Below are 23,927 nucleotides of genomic sequence, written 5' to 3' on the forward strand. Positions count from 1 at the left end.
TACTCACAGACTCTGAGCAGTGTCCTTGGAGGTTCTGCCAGCCAGCACCTTCAGATAATGGCCGAGAGCTGATTTAATTCTCGTCATAAGTCTCTTTATCAATTATACGAATCCCCTACCTTTCTCCTTTCTGTTTCTTGTTTGGAGCTGTGCCCTGCAAGCCCTTTTCCTCCCTCTGTCCCCTCCGTAGCTGCCATGTGTGCCCAGCTGACCCCTCTCCTGTCGGTTCTCCCGCAGATTCCCGATGCCCTGGGCTCTGAGAAGTTCTGCGGCGACGCCGGCCAGGGCGGGGCTGGGAACTGGCTGAAGTACATCCGAGTGTGCTGCTCCTGCGACGAGCAGAACCTGGCTGTGTGCCACATCAACGAGCAGGTAACCCCCCCACCGCACCCCCCCGGGGCTGCTGGGCACCCCCCGCACCCAGCACGGGCTGGGGGGCTCGCCCAGGGCTGCTGGGCAGGGGCAGCATCCAGGGGATGGATCAGCCCCGGGGCGAGCGAAAACCTCCAGATTTATGCTCCTGTCCCTGAGTCAGGATCCTCTCCATGACTCAGGATCCAGTCCCTGATTCATGCTCCTGTCCCTGAGTCGGGATCCTGTCCCTGATTCATGCTCCTGTCCCTGAGTCGGGATCCTGTCCCTGATTCATGCTCCTGTCCCTGAGTCGGGATCCTGTCCCTGATTCATGCTCCTGTCCCTGAGTCAAGATCCTCTCCATGACTCAGGATCCTGTGCCTAATTCAGGATCGAGTCCCTCACTGAGGATCCAGTCCCTGACTCAGGATCTTGTCCCTAATTCAGGATCGAGTTCCTGACTTCTGATCCAGTCTCTAATACAGGATCCAGTCCTTAATTCAGAATCCAGTCCCTCACTGAGGATCCTGTCCCTGACTCAAGATCCTATCCTTAATTCAGGATCCAGTCCCTGACTCAGGATCCAGTCTCTAATTCAGGATCCTCTCCTTGACTCAGGATCCAGTCGCTGATTCGTGATCTACTCCCTGACTCAGGATCCTGTCCCTAATTCCGGATCCAGACCGTGACTCGTGAGCCAGACCCTGACTCGTGATCCAGTCTCTAATTCAGGATCCAGCCCCTGACTCAGGATCCTGTCCCTGACTCAGGATCCAGTCTCTAATTCAAGATCCAGCCCCTGACTCGGGATCCAGTCTCTAATTCAAGATCCAGCCCCTGACTCGGGATCCAGTCTCTAATTCCGGATCCAGTCCCTGACTCAGGATCCAGTCTCTAATTCAAGATCCAGCCCCTGACTCAGGATCCAGTCTCTAATTCAGGATCCTCTCCCTGACTCAGGATCCAGTCTCTAATTCAAGATCCTATCCCTGACTCAGGATCCAGTCTCTAATTCCGGATCCAGTCCCTGACTCAGGATCCAGTCTCTAATTCAAGATCCAGCCCCTGACTCGGGATCCAGTCTCTAATTCAGGATCCTGTCCCTGACTCAGGATCCAGTCTCTAATTCAGGATCCTGTCCCTGACTCAGGATCCAGTCTCTAATTCAGGATCCTGTCCCTGACTCAGGATCCAGTCTCTAATTCAAGATCCTATCCCTGACTCAGGATCCAGTCTCTAATTCAGGATCCTGTCCCTGACTCAGGATCCTTCTGCTCTTCTTTAGTCCTGTAACTTGGGAACAGTCCCAGGAATGCACGGAGAATTTTCCTGGATTCTTAGTGAAATAATTGACAGCAAGATCTGGACCACTCAATTATATCCCCCCTCTCCCTCCCCATGGACAGATTATAATATATTTTAAATGTATTTATTTCTCTATTTAGAAAGAGGTTGAGATGTTTCATTCACGATTTTTCAATTACAAAGCCAATTTTCACATGTAGAATAACGTTAGCCAGTTTTCTTTATATTTATTCGTGCTGGAGAGGTATTTGAAAAGAAGATCCTTGATTGTTGGAGATGATTGTGGTTCTGAAGGAGGACTGGAAAAAAATGGCAGATAAATGATATCTTTTACTAAAAGGGAAATGTTTTAATTTTTGCTGTTGCTACTCCTGCCTCAAAAATGAAAATACTTGAGCAGTTCAAGAGTCTGAAATACTAAACAGAATCTACATAATATATATAGTATATTTTTATATATAGTATATTTTTATATATATGGTATATTTATAATAGATAGTATTTAAATATATTATAAATTTATATATATAATATTATTTATAATATATAGTAATTATCTATTTATAATATATAGTAATTATTAACTATTAAATTATAGTAATTATTATATACAAGGAGCTATATATATATAATATATAATTACTATATATTGATAATAATCAAGGTGAGAGCTGCTGCTTTTAGTTGGGGTGCAGATTTTGGGGGGAAAAGGAGTAACAGGAGATAGAAAATAAAATCAGGTCTGTGTTTAATCAGGCAGTGCGAGGTGTGTGTGCAATGCAGAGATTTTGGGTGTGTTTTATAGAGGTTTGCTGACTCCAGTCAGGATTCCCAATACATCACAAAGAGCCTTAAAAAGAGGAAATCATGCAGAGATTTGGGGTGTATTTTATAGAGGTTTGCTGACTCCAGTCAGGACTCCCAATACCTCACAAAGAGCCTTAAAAAGAGGAAATCAGCAGCAATGTGGCTGAGAAGAAACAAAGAGGAGGCAATTCCAAAGGAGGAAAACACAGGAACAAAAGCAAAACGTGCAGCCCTGTCCTGGCTGGACATTCCCAAGGCCAAATTTTCCCTGTGCAGAGCTGGACAGACGGACAGGTCTGAGGGAGCAGGAGGGACAGATCCTCACTGGGCTGCCCGTGGAGTGAATTATTGGTGAGGCAAGGACACGAGGAACCTTTTTTCAGGCTGCTTTTGAGTTTTTGAGCCCCTCTGCTGCTCTGATGTGTTTGTGGGTGGGTTTTTGATTTTGGGTGAACACAGCAGCTGCTTTCTCCCCTTTTAATGCTCTTTTCCCCCTGAAGTACAAACGTGAGGAAGCTCAGATAAATAAAGATCCCTGCAGCAGAGAAGAGGGGCTGGTTCTTAGGAAGGGCCCTAATTAATGAGGTAATTCTGGGAGGGACTTTCCCCTCTCACTGTGCTCCATCTCCATCTCTGGGAATGTTAAACCTCACTCCCAGGCTCCAGAACTCTTTTTCTCAGTGCAAAGGTGAGGTGAAGCCGGGCTCTGAGCGAGACAAACCTCAGAATGTGGTTATTGTGGTTCTGCAGGGACGATATTTCAGTGATTGTACCAAATTATTCTCTTTTAGCAGCAAAATTAGAAGGCAGAGCTGCCCCAAGTTCACATCCACAGCCGATCCCTGTATCAACCCAGGCTGGAACAGGATTCCTCTGGGTTGTTTCTACTTTCCCTTTTTGCTTGTTTGTTTATTTGTTTTTTGTTTGTTTTGGTTGTTGGTTTGTTTTGGGGGTGTTTGGTTCCTTTAGAGTTTTTTTTTGTGTTTGTTTCTTTCTTTTTATTTTTTTTTCTTTCTTCAACACCCCGGTGCCCAGAATAATTTTGATAAAAAATAAGAAAAGGAGTATTCTCAGTACCAGCAAACCCTACTTATCCTGTTAACTAGTTAGTGTCAAACAAAGCTGGTAATTTGGAGAGCTGCCCATGCTGTGGAGGGAAGCACGAAATGATCAAGTGCGGAACTTTTCTATAAACAAACAGAATTGATTTGTAAATCAATTCTGGAATGTAAATCTTCTGCTGGATTAGTAAATCTGAGCTTTTTCAGTGCACGACAAATAAAAAAAGGCTTTGATGAGCCCAGACCATCAGTACCATGACTGAAAGATGAAGTTAATTACCATAATGAAATGTTTGATGAAATTAATGTGGCTCCGGCAGAATCCAACTTTTCCCTGATCATTAAAGGAGCCTGCCCTGTTTTCTGCAAGGACTGGAGGAGATGGTTTGAAATACAAGGAGCTACTTTATTCTGAGAACAAACAGGAGAGGAAAAGGAGCTAAAGGCTGAGACCAGGGCAGTGTCAGCCCTTGGCAGGGGCATTCCGAAGGATTTTTCCCTGTGAAATTTGTGGCTATCTCTGAACTTGATGGACCTTTTAGACCACAGCTGTTGTTTTAGTGCTGGTTTAGGTTGCTAGTCTGTTAATAGCTATTTTATTTTATTTTATTTTATTTTATTTTATTTTATTTTATTTTATTTTTTGCTATTTTATTTATTTTCTTTTTTCTCCGAGCTTGGCCCATCCCAAGTCCTGTTTTTCCAAGTCAGTCCTGAGCTCTGGGCTCACTTCTAGGCTGCTTTTGGGGTTTCTTCAGTCACTTTTCCCCTTTAGTTGACTGTGCTTTGGTCCTGGAAGAAGCTTTTTTTGTAGAACAAGCAGGGAGGAGCACTGAAGTGCAAATGAAAAAGATAATGAGAAAAAGGAAATTTTTAGACGATTTTTATTTTGCAGTGGAATCCCCAGAAATGAACTCCCCGGGGCTGGGTGGAGCAGGGGTCTCAGCACTGTTCTCAGCTGTGCACAGCTGTGTGTGCTGTGTCAGCCCGGTGCTGCTCGGGGTTTCCACCCGGGGTTTTGGAGCTGAACAGGTCCGGGGAGACCCCAGATCCTGCCCACAGCACCAGCTCCCATTCTGGGACTCGGCTGGATGGGGACAGGTGTGCCCGCGCTGGGAGAGCTGTTTGCAAAGTGGAGCAAGGCAGGGTGGAATTGCAGCAAGGATCCTGGCGGCACGGGGATGGGGCTCTGGGCAGGCTGGGACATTTTATCAGCAGCGGGGTTTCATTTCCCATCCCAAATCTTTGTGTTTGTGACCATCCCTGCTTTGAAGCTCCCAGTGAGAGGTGCCCGGGCAGTGCTGGGTGCCGGAGCTCAGTGAGTTCAGAGCTCAGGTGAGTTCAGAGCTCGGTGAGTTCAGAGCTCAGGTGAGTTCAGAGCTCGGTGAGTTCAGAGCTCAGTGAGTTCAGAGCTCAGTGAGTTCGCGCTGGGGCTGCGGGCAGGTGCCGGCTGTGCTGAGCCCGGCACGGAGGGAGGGAGGGAGGCAGGGCCGGCAACCGGCCGGTGAGGAGCACCGGAGCTCCCGGTGAGGGCTGGGCAGAGTGCTCGGTTAGGGATGCACCAGAGCTCCCGGTTAGGGATGTACCGGGTGCTCGGTTAGGGATGCACCGGAGCTCCCGAAAAGGGCAGGGCAGAGTGCTCGGTTAGGGATGCACCGGGTGCTCGGTTAGGGATGTACCGGGTGCTCGGTTAGGGATGCACCGGGTGCTCGGTTAGGGCTGGGCAGAGTGCTCGGTTAGGAATGCACCGGGTGCTCGGTTAGGGATGTACCGGGTGCTCGGTTAGGGATGCACCGGGTGCTCGGTTAGGGATGCACCGGGTGCTCGGTTAGGGCTGTACCAGAGCTCCCGGTTAGGGCTGGGCAGAGTGCTCGGTTAGGGATGCACCGGAGCTCCCGAAAAGGGCACGGCAGAGTGCTCAGTTAGGGATGCACCGGGTGCTCGGTTAGGGATGCACCGGAGCTCCCGAAAAGGGCACGGCAGAGTGCTCAGTTAGGGATGCACCGGGTGCTCGGTTAGGGATGCACCGGAGCTCCCGAAAGGGGCTGGATGCACCAGAGCTCCCGGTTAGGGATGCACCGAGTGCTCGGTTAGGGATGCACCCCCGGTTAGGGCTGTGTCAGAGCACTCGGCTGGGGCTCTACCGGGTGCTCGGTTAGGGATGTACGGGAGCTCCCGGTTAGGGCTGTACCGGGTGCTCGTAAGGGCTGTGTCAGAGCACTCGGTTAGAGCTCTACGGGATGCTCAGTGAGTGCTGTACCCTCGGTAAGGGCTGTGTCAGAGCACTCAGAGCTGTACCAGAGCTCCCGATAAAAGCTGTACCAGCTGTACCCAGCTGTGCCGGGTGCTCGGTAAGGGCTGTGCCCCCGGTAAGGGCCATGCCACAGCACTCGGTACCGGAGCTGGCGGTAAGGGCAGCCCCGCAGCCCCCCGTTCATGGGGGCGGCTGTGACTCCGTCTGCCCCGGCCTTGGAGCTGCCGCACAGACACGGCCCGGCTGCCCTTCTTCCCTTCCCTTCCCTCCCCTCCCGTTCCCTCCTCTTCCCTTCCCTGCCCTCCCCCGATCGGCCCGGCCGCCGGCACCGGAGGAGCGCAGCGGCCGCGGGACAGGAGCCAGCAGGTCAGGGGAACCCGGCCCGGCCCGGCCCGGCCCGGCCCGGCCCGCTCCGGTCGCACTGCCCGGCACCGGCTCCGAGCGACCGGCGGGGTCCCCGCGGCGGCGGCGGGGCCGGTGGTGGGCGGCGTCTGCCACCTGCTGGGGCGGGCAGGGCCGCGCTCCGGGCCCCGATCCCATCCCGATCCCGATCCCCATCTCAATCCCGATCCCATCCCGATCCCCATCTCAATCCCCATCCCGATCCCGATCCCATCCCGATCCCCATCTCAATCCCCATCCCGATCCCAATCCCGATCCCGATCCCCATCCCAATCCCGATCCAGATCCCGATGCCCATCCCGCTCCCGGTCCCGGCAGCTGCGGGAGCGCCCCACCGGCAACTTTTCCTCGGTGTGTCCCGGGGAGAGCGGGGAGCCCCAGAGCCGCTGCCAAGAACCCTCGCCCTTCCCCGCCGGAGCGGGATCGGGACCGGGATCGGGATCGGGATCGGGATCGGGATCGGGATCGGGATCGGGATCGGGATCGGGATCGGGATCGGGATCGGGATCGGGATCGGGAGGCGCCGGGCAGCGGCAGGGGCGGCGGAGGGTGTTAATTAATTATCCCGCGGGATGGGGACGGTAATTATCCCGAGGGATGGGGGACGGCTCCGCTCGTGGAGCTGCGGGCGCTCCTGCGGAACCGGGACCGGGACCGGGACCGGGACCGGGACCGGGAAGCAGCGCGGGGACCGGGCGGATCGCGGGCCGCTGGTGCTCGGTGGAACGCGGGCTGATCGGTCGGGAGCGCCCTGACCTCGGTGCGGAGGGAAAGTTCTGAGCGGCAACCGCGCCCCACGGTCCCCGCCGCACCGCGTGGTGGCTCTGGGGACGATGTCCCCTGTCCCTGAAATTCTGGGAGGGATGTTCCCTTTCTCTGCAGCTCTGGGGACGATGTCCCCTGTCCCTGCAGCTCTGGGAGGGATGTTCCCTTTCTCTGCAACTCTGGGAGAGGTGTCCCCTGACCCTGCAGCTCTGGCAGCGGTGTCCCCTGTCCCTGCAGCTCTGGGAGCGGTGTCCCGTGTCCCTGCAGCTCTGGCAGCGGTGTCCCCTGTCCCTCCAGCTCTGGGAGCGATGTCCCCTGACCCTGCAGCTCTGGGGGCGATGTCCCCTGTCCCGGCAGCTCTGGGAGCGGTATCCCCTGTCCCTGAAGTTCTTGGAGGGATATCCCCTCTCCCGGCAGCTCTGGGAGCGATGTCCCGTGTCCCTGCAGCTCTGGGAGCGGTGTCCCGTGTCCCTGCAGCTCTGGGAGCAGTGTCCCGTGTCCCTGCAGCTCTGGGGGCGATGTCCCCTGTCCCGGCAGCTCTGGGGGCGATGTCCCCTGTCCCGGCAGCTCTGGGGGCGATGTTCCCTGTCCCGGCAGCTCTGGGAGCGGTGTCCCGTGTCCCGGCAGCCGCCTGTCCCTGGAATCGGGTCCCTGTCCCTGCCATCACATCTCCTCGCAGCCGCAGCTCCGGGAGGACAGTTTGGGAGCATCCCGGGCAGCCGCTGCTCCCGCCGGGCCGGGATCGGCCAAAGCCTCGCGTTCCGTGCCAGGGAGGGAGGGAAGGGACTCCGGGAAGAGAAATGCACGGCGGTGACACAATTACTGCGAGCCAGGCGGGAATTTAGGAGTGGTGTGTGTTCCTTCCCCGTGAACACAGGCTGGCAGAGGCAGAGTGGCAGCAAAATTCGGGAATTGTTCTGGATGAAATGTGGTTTTTTACCCTGAAAAAGAATCTCTTGGATTGCTGCTAAACGCAGCGCTAAGGAAACCTGGAAGCTAGTAACAGTCACCAGGTGAATTCTCAGGGTATTGTGTTAGGACAGGGTCCAGTGTACTCCAAAAATTTGGGAAACATCTGGAGGACACTGAATCTCCTCGGGACAAAAGACACGGAGCTCCTGGGGCAGGTGCAGGGGAGGGAAAGAGGCTCAGGTGGGAGCCAGCTGTCCCTGGACCCCTGCCCTGGTGTCTCTGGGGTTTGGGGTGGGACAGTGAAGATGAGGTGGGTGGGCTCTTCACCTCTCTGGGTCCTGTTTCTGTTTTGGGGTTTTCTCCTGGTGCAGTGACCAAGGTCCAGGGGGTGAACAGAGCTGTGCTCAGGACATTGTGGAAGGTGCAGGTCTGTGCTCAGACAGGAGCTCAGAATGTGGGCAAACTGCTCACCGGGAGTGGTTTGTGTCTGTGTTTAGGGGTCAGGTTTATTTTATTTTATTTTATTTTATTTTATTTTATTTTATTTTAGCTCAGGATGTGAGCAAACTGCTCACCTGGAGTGGTTTGTGTCTCTGTTTAGGGGTCAGGTCTAGGCTGGTTTCTTTTCTTTTCTTTTCTTTTCTTTCTCTTCTCTTCTCTTCTCTTCTCTTCTCTTCTCTTCTCTTCTCTTCTCTTCTCTTCTCTTCTCTTCTCTTCTCTTCTCTTCTCTTCTCTTCTCTTCCTTCTCTTTTCTTTTCTCTGAGCTTGGTCAATCCCAAGTCCTGTTTTTCCCAGTCAGTCCTGAGCTCTGGGCTCACTCCTAGGCTGCCTTTTGGGTTTTTTTCAGTCACTTTTCCCCTTAAGTTGACTGTGATTTGGTCCTGGGAAAAGCTGTTTGTTTTTTTGGTTTTTTTTTGTTTTTTTTTTTTTTTTTGTAGAACAAGCAGGGAGAAGCACTGAAGTGCAAATGAAAAAGATAATGAGAAAAAAGAAAATTTTAGACGATTTTTATTTTGCAGTGGAATCCCCAGAAATGAGCTCAGACAGGAGCTCAGAATGTGGGCAAACTGCTCACCTGGAATGGTTCATGGTCTGTGTTTAGGGGTCAGGTCTAGGCTGCTTTATTTTATTTTATTTTATTTTATTTTATTTTATTTTATTTTATCTCAGGATGTGGGCAAACTGCTCACCTGGAATGGTTCATGTCTGTATTTAGGGGTCAGGTCTAGGCTGCTTTATTTTATTTTATTCTATTTTATTTTATTTTATTTTAATTTATCTCAGGATGTGGGCGAACTGCTCACCTGGAATGGTTCATGTCTGTGTTTAGGGGTCAGGTCTAGGCTCTTGTGGAGAATTATCAATAAAATCATTCTGTGGAGACGTGATAATTCAGCTCTAACCACGAGGCCGATTCTGGCTCAGAGAGCAGAGGTTTAAACGTGACAATTCCATCAGTTCAATCCTCCCCTCACTGTGACAAGCACTCTGAGCTCATAGGAGGACAGGAGACAATGGGAAGATTTGTTGTAATTTGAGGGAGAGATAATTCATTGTCATTTGAGAGATATTTTGTTGCCCGAAATATTTTTTATTGTCCAAACCCTGGGAAACTCTGACACCCAAAGCGTCAAATGAAGGCAGGAAAACGAGCTCTGAGCAGCAATTATCCCAAATCAAGGGACAGCCTCCTCTGTTAGCCAAAGTAATTTGAATTATTGGTTAAAACATAAACCACGAGCCTGTGCGTATTTACCCTGTCTGTTCTGTTTGTGATTCCCAGGTCTATTATAAAGTTATTAAAGAGATTGAGCCGGGGGAAGAGCTCCTGGTGTGTCTGAAGGAAGGAGGTTATTCCCTGGGGAACATGGCACCCAGCATGGAAGGTAAGGCTCCCCAGGAGCTTCTGCTCCTCTCTGCAGCACCCCTGCACCCTCAGCTGGGCAGGGCTGGCACAAAACCTGACAAAACCTGAGCCAGGAGCTGCCCCTTCTGTCTCTGTCTGGATTTTGTGCTCATTTTCACTCTTTTGCTGGTGAGAGAGGCTCAGCCCACAACACCGAGTTTTTATCAGCCTCAGTTCCTTCTCCTTGTGGGTTTGGGTATGATCAGAGGTGCCTTTTCCATCCCCAGGGCCAGCAGGTGCCTTTGGGGGTACTAAAAATGGCCAAACCATCCCAAGGATGGAAAACATCCCTCCAGCCTGCAGGGATTTAGGGAATCTGGAAAAGAGGGGTCCGGGCAGGGGGTGGAAGAGTCATCACTAAAATTATTGCTGCTGGGATAAAGACACCTCATCTTTGCCTGCAGCAGCTGTGAGCAGGTAGCAGGACGCACCCACGGAGTGTTCTGGAAATCTAAGAGTGCTCCCAGCACTGGTTTTCCTCTCTTAGGTTGTTTATTCCCACATTGATCCAAGACTCTGACACTACAGATGCTGTGCAAGGAGGTGACCTCTGGGAAAACTGGGAAGGATGTGCTCAACATCATTATTCCATGATTTATTTCTATAAATAATTTCTTTAGATACTGGTAAATTCTCATTTACCAGGTGTTTTTAAACTAGTAGTTGGAAATAATGCTCTAGAAAATCAATTTATGAAATCGGAATTCTTTCGGGGCATCCCACAATACATTTCCTTTTTTTTTTTACCTATGCATAAGTACAATTTCTGATGCAAATTTGCAATAAAATCCTGCACAATCGGTCTCCAATATTTCTGGGAAATGGGATAGTTTGAAGATTTGTGCTGCTGGAAGTTCATTTGCTGAAGGGCTGGGGGTGAAGAGTGCTCGTATCGAGTTTGGGACTATTTTTTCACTGCTCTCCCCCCCAGAAAAGTTAATAATTTTCTCAATACCAACACACAGAAATGAATAATTTCTGCACCTTTTTCTTTTTTCTTTTTTTTTTTTTTTTGATGTCAAGGAGGAATCTGAATGAAAACTCACTGCTGTTCTGCATTTCAGTTTCTAACAGGCTTTTATGTGAACAAGCAAAAAGTGCTCCTTGTTTTCCATCTCTGTCATTATGGAACATTTATCTGGATCTTCCCGGTAACGTCTAGTGCTTTTGCTGCATAATTGCTGTCAAATTATGCCAGGCCAACATTAAATATTTGACTCCTTAATACTTTTTACTTTCAGCAGGGCTATCTTCCTGCTGCCTCGCACCCCCAGCTCACTTTGGAATTAACAGGAGAGAAAATGCAAAACTGTTCCACACAAAGATAATTATCATAAAAATCTTTCCTCCCAACCCCAGCCAAACACAGCAGACCCCTTATCACTGCAGGAATTTTGAGTAGGGCACTTGAACTCCTTTGAGACTCGAGTCTGGTAGATTAGCATGTAGATGCCACATAATTGTGTTCCCCTTGGTTTCTCTGAAAGCTATTAGGCACTGATTTATTTTTCTGTTGCATTCCTGCTTTGTCCTGAGTGTTACTGATGGAACTTCAGATAGGCACATGTAACCATAGATTTGACAAACACGACACAGAGAGCAGGCAGCAATTTCGGTGTGACTGGGGTTGCTCTTTTCTTTGCAGCCCCTTCTCCCTGTCACACGGTTACCTTTGTGAAGGGCAGTATTTTTGTAAAAAAAAAAGGGGAAAACTTTAATGTGAGCGTGCTTTGAAGGGTGACCTTTTTATTTTTGGTACTTACAGGTGGGGGAAAAAAGGGAGCAGTTGAATGAACCTGGAGCCTGCAAAGTGGGTGTGAGATACAGACACAAAATCAGCACCAGGTCTCAGCTCAGCCCTGAGCTGCTTTAGGTTTCAGTTTTGCAGGGCATGGTGTGGTCCTAAGCCAGGCTCAGGTCCTTCCCCTGCAGGGAGTTTGTTGAGGGGTCTGATTTGGGATTTGCTGGGAATGCCAGAGGAGTGGGGGCTGGACATGGAGCAGTTATCATGGAATGATTTGGGCTGGAAGGGAGCTGAAGGATGATTTATCCCACACCTTCCACTGTCCCAGGCTGCTCCAATCCCCTCCAGCCTGGCCTTGGGCACTGCCAGGGATCCAGGGGCAGCCACAGCTGCTCTCCCAGGGCCTCCCCACCCTCAGCTGCTCTCCCACCTGGTCTGGTTTTCCTCTCTTTAGCCTGTCTGAGCATCAAAACAGGATTTACAACCAGTGGCAACATGAAGAACACGTGGCTACAAGGCTTTTAATCATATTTTTGTCAGCTCTCTAAGCCTCTTTTCAATACAAATTTCTTTTTCCAAACCCAGATTCTCTGAAGCACAGGAATTGCTTTTCCCCTGCTCCATCTTTTCCACCCGTGGAAAAGCTGCTGTGTTTGATGTCCTCTTGGACTGTGTGTGATTTGGGTGAGATATGGCAAAGGACCAGCAGAACGAGAAGCTAAATCTCTTTTCTAAAATATTCTTGAGGCAATTAAGATATTTCACCTCTTTCCCTGCTCTCTAAGCTCCCAGAAAGGACAAAAATGTGTCATTGTCACTGGTAAGAGCAGGCAGGGCAGGGGCAGGGTGTGCTGTGGGAGGGGAGGCAGTTATCCAGCTTTAGTCAGGTATGGAGGAAATTACTCTCCATGGCTGCTTTTCCAAACCCAGAGAGGATTTCTGCTTCCTACAGGAGAGTTTGGGTGAAATAAGCTGCAATTAATCATGTAAATCTCAAACTGGAGCAGGAAGAATTCCACCTGGATTCGTGGGAGGAATTTTGTTGCGTTTTCTCTGAAGTCAAAAGAAAGGAAAGGGAAAAAAAAAAAATCAGTTTCCTCCTTTCCAAGTGTTTTCAGGTCTGGGGATTTGCCAGGTGGAGCTCGAGGGACACTGGGAGTTTGGTAGGAGCTTGTTAAGAGGTGAAGGGACCTGGGGCTTCCCAGCCTGGAGGATTTCAGTCACTCCTCCAAAAATTCCTTCCTGGTTAAGCCACTGCTGCATTTACAAGAGAGCAAAGAGGGGAAATGGAGAAACACCTCACCAGAGAAGTTCCACGTCTCCGGAGTTTGATGCTACACTTTTTTCTTCTTTTCACTCATAAAAAGTAGTTTGGATTATTTTAATGGTAGTCTCTCCATGTTGCTGTTATTGGTGTCCTGATTCCCAGGTTTCCCTCCTCAGGGACATGACACACATGAGACACACATTGGTCCTGCTCCACAAAAGGCAGTAAAGAGAGAATTTCTCTGAGGAGCAGAGCAGGCCCTGGCCCACCTCATGGTGAGGCTGCTGCCAGCAATCTCACAGTGTATAAACCCTTCAAATGAGCTGAAATGAGAACAATTAGGTATTTTCTCTTCCCTCAGGTATTCTTTTTTAGTCAAAATCCCTTTGTTGACTGGCTGGGCTTCATTTCTTTTTGCACCCCTCACTGTGCAGCTGCAGCCCTGTGGGATCATCCACGTGGGTGTGGGTGGCTCTGGGAGCCCTGGGCAGGCTGCTGGCATGCTAAAACCTCTGCCAAACCCCAAAAACCAGAGCGCCTTGGTTCTGTAGGAAGTAAAGTTTTGTGTCAAGTTCTATTATTCAGGAAAACATCAATCAGCACTGGGAGATGTTTCTCCACGTCACCCTACGGACAAAACCCAATTTTTTTTGGTGTAATGACACTTCTGAAGTTCCACCTGCATTTAATTCTGCTTCTCTCCAATCACCACCGGGGATATTTTTCATTTGCCTGTCATTCCACCAAATATTGAGGGTGGCTCAGCCTGGCTCAGCCAGGCTGTGCTGGCTGAGTTCTGGTGATACTTTCTTTTTCAGCTGGGTTTGCTTTGCCCCGTGTCGATACTTTCCGTGTAGGTGTGCAGAGGGTGCAGAGGGTTTCCTCTGCCCACATCGCTGCTGCAGCAGCCTCTGGGACCTTGCCTTGCTCAGTTTTAAACTCAGGTTTAAGCAGAGAAAGGGAGATGTGAGGTGAGTGCCCAGGTAGGAGCAGAGTCATCTCTGGGTGTGACAGTGCCCGTGCTTCCACTCCTGTCACACTCATAACAAAATTTACCCTGATTTATATAAAACACCATTCCAGGCCTTAGAGCTCAGCCTAAGTGCTTGCAGTTGTGCAGAATTTGGTGTAAACAACTGCAAGGGGGGACTTTGAAGCAAAGGGGTTGAAGATTTTACCCTGAGAATGTCAGCGTGGCCACATCCCACCCCAGCATCCCCTCTCTGCAGAGCAGGGAATGGATCAGCTCCACCAGAGCATCTCCTTTGGCTGCAGCTCTCCGAATATTCCCACTCCTCCCTCGGAGATAATGCATCACCACAGGCTGCTCCTCCTGGGAGTGCAGTTATCAGAAAAAGAGAAGCAGGCAGAGCAGCAGAGCGTGGAGGAAGAGGGTAGGGGAGGACAGGGAAACGTGGCTCCAGTGACTCACAGGGGGCTGGAAAGCTTCTGTTCCAGGGTGGAGAAACCCAGAGCTATCCCGACTCCCTCACAGAGCTTGTTCTCCTGGAAAATTTACAGCTCCGAGCTGATTGTTTGGCTTGGCACCATGGTCAGGATGCTGCCTTGTAAACTTAATAATAGCTGCCCTCTTTTTAATTTGTTTGACCTTGACTGCAGTAATTTATTATGTGCATTAGAACTTTTTTTTAAAAAAATAAATAAAGGAGGAAAAAAAAAAAAGCAAAGAGCACAGCAACAAAGCCTTTGGCTCCCTGCTCTTCCTTCCATGGTGCTCTGGGCTGGGACTCCTCGGGCTGATGGAGCCCGGAGCTCCTGCAGTGGAAAATTGAGAGGAGAGCATTAGACACACAATTTCTTAGAAAGAAGCTTCTCCAGGTTTGTGCTGTGGCAGTTTGCTTTTCTCACTATCTGTGTCTATATGAGTCTGGCTTGTTCCTTTTTCCCCGGCAGCCCCTTCTGAGGAAGACTCGTTCATAACTTCCAACCCCCTCCTTGCAGACAAGCACAGCACCCCGGAATGAGCCCGGAATTTCATGGGTCTCCCAGTCCCTGTAGGTCTCCCCATCTCAGCAGAGGCCAAGACACAAAGAAAACAAGATCTCCTCTGGTTGTGTGATCTGATTTTTTTTTTCTCTTAATGCTTAAAGTGAAAGCAGCTGCTGGCACAGCCTCCCTTGGGTTCTCTCCCCTCTCACTTGCAAATCCTCTCTTTGTTTGTTTGTTTGCTGGACTCGGGGAGCTTTGCCTCCCCTCTGGTTGTGTTTCCTGGGGCAGGGCTGACCATGGGCTGCTGTGTGTGTTGCAGAGGAGCCCTCGTTCCGCTGCGAGGACTGTGATGAGCTGTTCCAGTCCAAGCTGGACCTGCGGCGCCACAAGAAGTACGGCTGCGGGGCTGTGGGGGCCCTGTACGAGAGCCTCAGCGACGAGATCAAGCAGGAGGGCCTCGGGGATGGACAGGTCTACGAGTGCAAGGACTGTGAGAGGATGTTCCCCAATAAATACAGGTACCCCTGACAGCCAGACCCTCCTCTGGCCTCCCCTCTGTCCTGGCCAAAGTGGAGTGATGGGTGGTGGGGACAACTGAACGGATCAACCTTTCCTTCCTCCATAGAAACCTTTCCTCTTTCCATAGAAACCTCTCCTTCCTTCACAGAAACCTTTCCTTCCTTCATAAAAACCTTTTCTCTTTCCACAGAAACATTTCCTTCCTCTGTAGAAACCTTTCCTTTCCCCATAGAAACCTTTCCTTCCTCCATAGAAACCTTTCCTTCCCCCATAAAAACCTTTCCTCTTTCCATAGAAACCTCTCCTTCCTTCAGAGAAACCTTTCCTTCCTTCATAAAAACCTTTCCTCTTTCCATAGAAACCTTTCCTTCCTCCATAGAAACCTTTCCTTCCTCTGTAGAAACCTTTCCTTTCCCTATAGAAACCTTTCCTTCCTCCATAGGCTTTAGGCATGTTCTTTTGGGGATAAACCTTTCCTTCCTCCATAGGCTTTAGGGATGTTCTTTTTGGGGTCAACATTTCCTTCCTCCATAGAAACCTTTCCTTCCCCCATAGAAACTTTTCCTCTTTCCATAGAAACCTCTCTTTCCTCCATAGAAACCTTTTCTTCCTCCATAGACACCTCTCCTTTCTCCATAGGCTTTAGGAATGTTCCTTTTGGGATAAACCTCTCCTTTCTCCATAGGCTTTAGGAATGTTCTTTTTGGGATAAAATTTTCCTTTCTCATAGACACATTTCCTTCCTTCACAGGCTTTAAGAATGTTCCTTTTGGGATAAACCTTTCCTTACTCCATAGAATTTCAGAATGTTCTTTTAGGGATGAACCTTTCCTTTCCCCATAGACACCTTTTCTTTCTTCAGAGGCTTCAGGAATGTTCCTTTTGGGATAAACCTGTCATTTCCCCATAGACACCTTTCCTTCCTCCATAGCGCTTCAGAGTGTTCTTTTTGAGATAAACTTTTCCTTTCTGCATAGAAACCTTTCCTTCCTCCATAGCACTTCAGAATGCTCCTTTTGGGATCAACCTCTCCTTTCTCCCTAGTGACCTCCCCTTTCCCTAGCAGGTTTGGGAATGTTCACTTTGGGGCCTCTGCAGCTGTTGGGCAGTGTTTTATCCCACCTTGATTTCGCAGACCTGTGCTTTTCAGCGCCCGTTGGTGGAAGCACCCAAGGGCTGTTGGTGGGAAGTTTAAGGGGTTCTTTTCTGAGAGGCTTGGGTGGGATCTTTCCACCATCTGCCCTCTTTGTGCTCTGGTTCTGAAGGGAAAAAAACACCAATATTAGTTCAGTCAACACGTGCACGAAGGCTTCTTTTAAATGTAATTCTTGGTCATTTGAGATGAGTGGGTTTAAAGAGGTGTCGATGCCCTAAGAACTCGTAACATGGCCACAAGCTCCTATTTGATCTGGCAGGAACAATTAAAAAACTCTATCCCAATCAAAAATTTTAATTTTCTTTGTGTCCACCAAACGTTCTTGTGACGGGAATGTGAAAAGGAAAAAGAAGAAGATTGGAAGCTGGATAACTCCAGCTCATTTTTTTCATTTGCAACAAATATTCAGTTATTATTATGATTATACGGCAACTCTAAATACGAATTAAAATTCTCTTTAAAAAGGAAAATATTTAAGCTCGGGTTTTAACTTAAAATCTGATTTTTCTTAAAGCAGAATTTGGTAGTAATGAAATACAGCTTTAACACAGCAATCTTTGAGCTCTCTAATTCATTGGCAAAGTGAGACTCAAACAGTTCAATATTAGGAGCCAGCTTTAAAAGTTGAGGGTTTTTTTAAATCACTTTAAGACTGTGTTTATTTGCATCCTAAGCCTTGATAAAAGCCTTTATAAAATTCTATAAAAGCAGAGTTTTCTGTGTTTACCGGAGGCTGAAGTTCTCACATACTCATTTCTTTTGCCTTCTTGGTTGAACAAGCCCTGTGCACCACAAGATTTGTTATAAAACTGTGAGAACTGGCAATCCCCTGTCAGGCTGTGCCTGAGCAGAGCAAAAACCTCGAGGTTAAAGCCCCTGTTTCGCTTCAGTTTAACATTAAAAAACCTGCATTTGTCACTTTGAACTTAATTACATTGATACTTTCAGCTCTTTGATCTGGGCGAGGAAGTGAGGGGGGAAAAATTCTATTTTAAAAGATGCAGAGAAAGGTGAAGGCTGCAGAGCATTCCCTGTGTCTGCATGGAAAAGAGCTTGGGAGTTGTAGAATCTGGGATGGATCCTGGGATTCCTGTGGGGGATCCTCTTAGCCCAGCGTGGCATTTTTAATCCTCACCTCATGTCTCTACATTGGGTACTCTCATTAGAAATTAGGCTGCAATTTTCTTCTTTCTTTTTTTTTATAACTGACAAGACAAAAAGAACTTCCTTCAAGTGTTTTCAATATTGTGGATTTTAGCAAAAATTCCAATTCTTTTATCCATCGGTGTCGGAAGCTCTCTCCTCTTTAGCTTTCAGCACTCTCTAATTTTTATGTTAACTAGGAATAAGTCATTTTTATGTTAACTAGGAATAAGTCATTTTTATGTTAACTAGGAATAAGTAATTTTTATGATAACTAGGAATAAGTAATTTTTATGTTAACTAGGAAATAACTAATTTTTATATGCTAACTAGGAAATAACCTTTTGAAATGTGTGTGTTGCATCCTATTTTGTACCCTCTGTGCATTCCTGGCTCCCTTAGGGGTCTGAGCTGGCACTGTGGCCTTGGGGTTTTTGCCTTTTAGGCCCAATATTTTGGGATAAGTAACATAAAGTTGATTTTTTTTTTGACAAGGGAAAAGAGAGTCAGCAGCATCCTCGTTCAGCCTTTGACATGCTGGTGGATTGGTGGGCTGGGGAAGAAATGTCCACATCAGTCCCCATCAACCTGCCAAGTTTAAAGTCACTAAAACACAAAATAAACCCTCTCAGAGTGCCTGGATGGTCTTAGAATTTTTCAAAGTTAATACAGATGAAATCAAGGATGCCACTGGGGACCTGAAATTGAGCATTTAGCAGCTGACTAAATAAATAAATGTTTTGCTAATCCCAGTAGGTACTTGCGTCTGAACAGCGTATTAGCTTGTCCATATTTGCTAGAAACAAACTCATAAATCACAGTTAACAGGAGCGTATTTTTGGATGTGCATATGAAAGGTTTGTGTTACTTTGTGTTTGTTAAAAATCTGGTCGTTTTAAGAGCGCCATTTCTTGGGCAAAATGAATATTGCTGCTTTCAAACCCGTGGGTTGGCAGTTTACGAGGGGCATGCCCATGAATATGAATTATCCAGCTGTGCTCCAAGGGAGGAGTTTTGGGTGTTGAGTGACCGAGGCTGACATGATTCCTGGGATCCTGAACTTGCCAGAAATGCCCAGGGAGTACCTTCCCTGAAGACTGGCAGGATTTTCCAGTAGTGTTCAGCTTTAATGTTTCTGTAAAAATACAGCCATGCTTTAAAGTTCTGTAGAAATGGTTTAATGTCCATTTAGGGGTGGCAGGCAGGGGCAGATTCCATGTCAGCTGGTTTTTTGGTTTTGGTTTTTTTTTTTTTTAAGAACTCACAGTTAGAATAGTGTTTGTAACTCCTGTTAACCTGCCCCAAAGGAAGGAAAGGATGCAGATTTCCTTCCCTTGTTTCTCAGGGCTGGCCTGAAATGTGCAGGATTCCTGGTCTGAGATGTGCAGGATTTAAGGCCTGAGAGATGCAGGATTTCATGTCTGAGAGGTGCAGGGTTTAAGGTCTGAATTATGCAGGTTTTCTGGCTGAGACATGCAGGATTCCAAGACTGAGATGTGCAGGATTCCTGGTCTAAGAGGTGCAGGATTCCCAGCCTAGGATGTGCAGGATTCCAAGACTGAGATGTGCAGGATTCCTGGTCTAAGAGGTGCAGGATTCCCAGCCTAGGATGTGCAGGATTCCAGGCCTGCACGAGATTTAAGGTTTGAGAGGTGCAGGATCCCCAACTTGAGAGGTACAGAATTCCTGGCCAGGGATGTGCAAAATGTTAAGGCCTGAGAGATGCAGGATTCCTGGCCAGAGAGTTGCAGGATTCCTGGCCAGAGAGTTGCAGGATTCCTAGCCTGAGATGTGCAGGATTTAATGTCTGAGAGGTGCAGGGTTTAAGGCCTCAATTATGCAGGTTTTCTGGCTGAGAGGTGCAGGATTCCCAGCCTGAGATGAACAGGATTCTTGGCCTGAGATGTGCAGGATTTCTGGCCTCAGAGATACAAGATTTAAGGCCTGAGAAGTGCAGGATTTAATATCTGAGAGGTGCAGGGTTTAAGGCCTAAATTGTGCAGGATTTCTGGCTGAGATGTGCAGGATTCTCAACATGAGAGGTGCAGGATTCCTGGGCAGGGAGATGCAGGATTTAAAGTCTGAAAGGTGCAGGATTCCCAACATGAGATGTGCAGGATTCCTGGTCAGGGAGGTGCAGTTTCCCATGGCACAGGGCACTGGAGCACCAGGTGCCACCCCTGCCATGGCCCTGTGCCAGCAGCCACTCGGGATTGCCATCATCCCCCCAGTCTGGAGACGCTGCCAGTTGGCAGAAGGTGAAATTGCTGAGTGAAGTAATCAAAGATGTCTGACATTTAGAAGTGAAACGTGTTTGCACCTTATCATGTTTCTTCCCAACGGTGAGTCCCTGTGTTCTGGGAAGCCGTGGGCCGGCTGCCCATGAAAATGGACACATGAGAGGCTCAGCAGCACCAAATATCTTTTCTTTCTCTAGGGGGATGCCACAGAAAGTGCCCATTTTCCCCCTCAGGGATCTGTAGGGTCACAGCTTTTACTTTGCTTTTCCCCCTTGAGAATGGACTCAGGTATTTATAAGTAGCATAAAACACGGGGTCGTTTTGAGGCAGAACAGAGCATCTCCCACCAGTGAAATAAATCTGAAAAACCTCAAATGGTGTTTGGGTGTCACTGCCCTTCTCACAGTCGAGGGGCTTGGAACACAAACCCTGTGAGGAACCACTGAGGGAGCTGGGGGTGCTCAGCCTGGAGAAAAGGAGACTCAGAGGTGACCTTGTCACTGTCTACACTCCTGAAAGGTGGCTGTGCTCAGCTGGGGCTGGGCTCTTTCTCCAGGCAGCACTGAGAGAACCAGAGGACACAGCCTTAAGTTCCACCAAGGGAAATACAGGTTGGATATTAGGAAAAAGTTTTTTACAGAAAGGTGATAAAGTTCTGGAATGGCTGCCTGGGGAGGTGGTGGAGTCACCATCCCTGGGTGTGTTTAACAAAGCCTGGATGTGGCACTGGGTGCCAGGGTGCAGTTGAGGTGTTGGGGCTGGGTTGGACTCAAAGGGCTCTCTTCTGACCTGGTCATTCTGTGGATTCTGTGGGTTTTATGAGCTGCTCCCTTCCTGCTCTGAGGCACCCAGAAACAGGAAAACCCCCACGCCCCCAGCTTGTTTTCTGCCACCTTCTCTGTCACCTCTCTGGGTCTCAGACCTGCCTCAGTGCCTGCTTTGGGTGGTCTGAGGGTCAGCCTGTGTCTCTTTGCCAGCCTGGAGCAGCACATGGTGATCCACACCGAGGAGAGGGAGTACAAGTGTGACCAGTGTCCCAAGGCTTTCAACTGGAAATCCAACCTGATTCGTCACCAAATGTCTCACGACAGTGGGAAACGGTTTGAATGTGAAAACTGTGTTAAGGTACAGTGAGGACATGGTCAGCCTGGGGGATGCACCTGCAGGAGGGTGCTGGGCCCTGGGGGTGCAGGACACAGTGTCCATTGGGGGATTCACCTGGGGGAGGACACTGGGACTTGGGGAAAAGGGTGCAGGACACAGTGTCCATTGGGGATTCACCTGGGGGAGGACACTGGGATTTGGGGAAAAGGGTCCAGGACACAGTGTCCATTGGGGATTCACCTAGGGGAGGACACTGGGACTTGGGGAAAAGGGTGCAGGACACAGTGTCCATTGGGGATTCACCTGGGGGAGGACACTGGGACTTGGGGAAAAGGGTGCAGGACACAGTGTCCATTGGGGATTCACCTGGGGGAGGACACTGGGACTTGGGGAAAAGGGTGCAGGACACAGTGTCCATTGGGGATTCACCTGGGGGAGGACACTGGGATTTGGGGAAAAGGGTCCAGGACACAGTGTCCATTGGGGATTCACCTAGGGGAGGACACTGGGACTTGGGGAAAAGGGTGCAGGACACAGTGTCCATTGGGGATTCACCTGGGACTGGGTTCTGTGACCTGGGGAAAGGGATGCAGGACAGTTTCCACGGGAGACTTCACATGGGAGAGGACAATGGGACCCGGGCAAGGGCTGCAGGGGATGGGTGGTCCATGCTGGCCCAGAGCAGGGTGGCACAGGGAGAGGTGACCCCGCTGTCCCTGTCCCAAGGAGAAGAGATGTCCTCACTGTCCTGGGCATCCCACTGGGGGTGTGGAGCTCAACCCACTCCCCTTTGGTCATTCCCAGCTGAGTACTGGGGTGGTGCTGAGGGCTGTGCTGGGCAGATGAGGGTGAGCAAAGACCTGTCCAACCATGAGCACTTGAGGAGGTGCCACAGGACTGTCCAACCATGAGCACCACACACTCAGGGAGGTGCCACAGACCTCTTCAACCATGAACACTCGAGGAGGTGCCCCAGACCTGTCCAACCACGAGCACCCCACACTCAGGGAGGGGCCACAGACCTGTGCAACCATGAGCACCCCACACTCAGGGAGGTGCCACAGCCTGGCAGGGCACAAACAGAGCTCTTTCATGACCTGCTCTCACCTGCCCACCCCGCGCTCTTCAAGCCATGAGCAGCACTGAAAAAAAACCCTAACAAAATCAGTTTTCCACGTGCAGGCTCTTCTCCTCCTGCCTTTCCCCCCCTCCTGAAGGCGTTCTTCCCCCGCAGGTGTTTACGGACCCCAGCAACCTCCAGCGGCACATCCGCTCGCAGCACGTGGGCGCGCGGGCCCACGCCTGCCCCGACTGCGGCAAGACCTTCGCCACCTCCTCGGGCCTCAAGCAGCACAAGCACATCCACAGCACTGTCAAACCTTTCATATGTAAGTTGTCACGGCCATCACCAGCCCATAATTGCAGGGATCCTGCAGGGGCCCCCCAGCCCTCCCATCCCCGGCTGCTGTAATTTTATAGCTCAGAGCACAAGATGATTTTTTTTTCCTTTTTTTTTTTTCTCTCTTGCATGCTCCCTGTTTTTTCAGTAAACATTCGTGGCAGTTTTTGACTTTCTTGACAAGTTAAAAGCTGAGTCTCTCAGCGGTCACAGCGATGCCATTTTCTCATATCTTTTCTTTCTCTCGTCTTTTTTTGCCTTAATCACTTTCAAATGTTCCTGTTGGTGACATAAATAAATAGCTGGCACAGCCTGATCGAAATGTTTTACAGGGGTGCCTCAAACCCTGGAGGTGTTGTAAAGAGCTTGGAATAATCACAGAGATGAGAAGGTGTTTTTTTTCAAAGAGAAAGTTTTTTTCTTCTTTATTTACTGCACGTTTCATCTAGATAATGCTGGGAGCCAAATAAACAGCAGATGAACTGTGTCCTCAGTGCTCTCCTTGGTGGGATATTTCCAGAAGGGCATTTTCCCCGGAGAGCCACCCATCTCAGTCCTTGTCATTCCCAGGGCTGTATATTTTTTTAATTGGCACAGCACCCATTGGGTTTGGATAACTGTGCAGGGAGGTGGATGGTGTCACAACAAAGCTCCAGGAACTTTAGGGATCACTTCCCGACACTTCAGAACACGTTGCTCAGGCACGGGCCGGGATCTGGGTTTGATTCCAGGCTTTGATGTTACATTAGGGAAGCCACTGAACCCACTCCTGCCTTTTTTCCCCCTGTTGGAATAATGGGAACAGCATGGAGAAATATCCTGGGAGACTCATTTCATTAATGTCCCGAGGTAATCAGTGTCCTGAGATAATCAGCTGGGTGTCAGCAGAGGAAGAAGAAACGCTCCTCTCGCTCATTTTGCTGCAATCTTTCACTGGGCACATGAAAGGGATAATTTGGCTCCCAGGATTGCTGCAGGGAGATGAGGGATTTCTCCTCATAATCTCCTCACTCTCACCTCATCAGAATTAGGCAGTTGTCAGAGCAAATCAGCGTGTGGAGCAACTGCAGCAGGATCCTGCCTGGACACATGTGCCAGGTTGTTTTGTCCATCAATGTGGAATCCATTAACAACTTCAAATCCACAGGCAGGATTCACCAGGAAGTTGTTTCTTTTTTTCCCTGTTCAGTGGAAGAAAAGGGGGTCTATGTGTGTTTGTGTTTAATTTTTTACAATATTATATTTGGCTTTCAAAAGACCCCAAACCTGTAACTTTATAACTGCGGAAATCAGGAGGGCAAGAGTGGCCATTCCACATGGAATTACTAAATTATTGGATAACTGAGATCTAACAGAAATTTTCCAGTTTTCCTTATTTTAGAAGGCTGATGTGAGCTCTCAGAGCTCCAGCACTTCTCTTTAGGGAATTTTGTGCAGTATTTATATATCTAGCAAAAACTCCTGGGGTGAAAAATGGAGGAGTCCTGGAATCATGGAATGGTTACAGTTGGAAAAGCCCTCTGAGATCATCAAGTCCAACCCTTAACCCAGCACTGCTGATTTCATCACTAAACCACATTCTTAAATGCCACATCCACAGGCTTTTCGAGCAATTCCAGGGATGGTGATTACTGATTCC

At 49.1% G+C, this 23,927-nt stretch overlaps 1 protein-coding gene across 7 annotated transcripts in view; it reads left to right on the forward strand.

Moving 5' to 3' along the window:
• PRDM16 (PR/SET domain 16) overlaps positions 1-23,927 on the forward strand; it is a 315,191-nt gene that overhangs the window by 260,471 nt on the left and 30,793 nt on the right. For 6 of the 7 annotated variants that reach the window (XM_038160107.1, XM_038160110.1, XM_038160108.1 and 3 more), the window contains 5 exons: positions 238-372; positions 9,644-9,746; positions 15,047-15,245; positions 20,763-20,910; positions 22,124-22,277. In XM_038160107.1, the coding sequence (XP_038016035.1) occupies positions 238-372; positions 9,644-9,746; positions 15,047-15,245; positions 20,763-20,910; positions 22,124-22,277 (739 nt within the window). Of the gene's footprint in view, positions 1-237; positions 373-5,747; positions 6,148-9,643; positions 9,747-15,046; positions 15,246-20,762; positions 20,911-22,123; positions 22,278-23,927 lie in introns of those variants that run through there. The other variant, XM_038160113.1, reaches the window with a different exon arrangement.

This window comes from Motacilla alba, chromosome 21 (genome assembly GCF_015832195.1).
Source record: "Motacilla alba alba isolate MOTALB_02 chromosome 21, Motacilla_alba_V1.0_pri, whole genome shotgun sequence".
Lineage (NCBI taxonomy): Eukaryota > Metazoa > Chordata > Aves > Passeriformes > Motacillidae > Motacilla > Motacilla alba.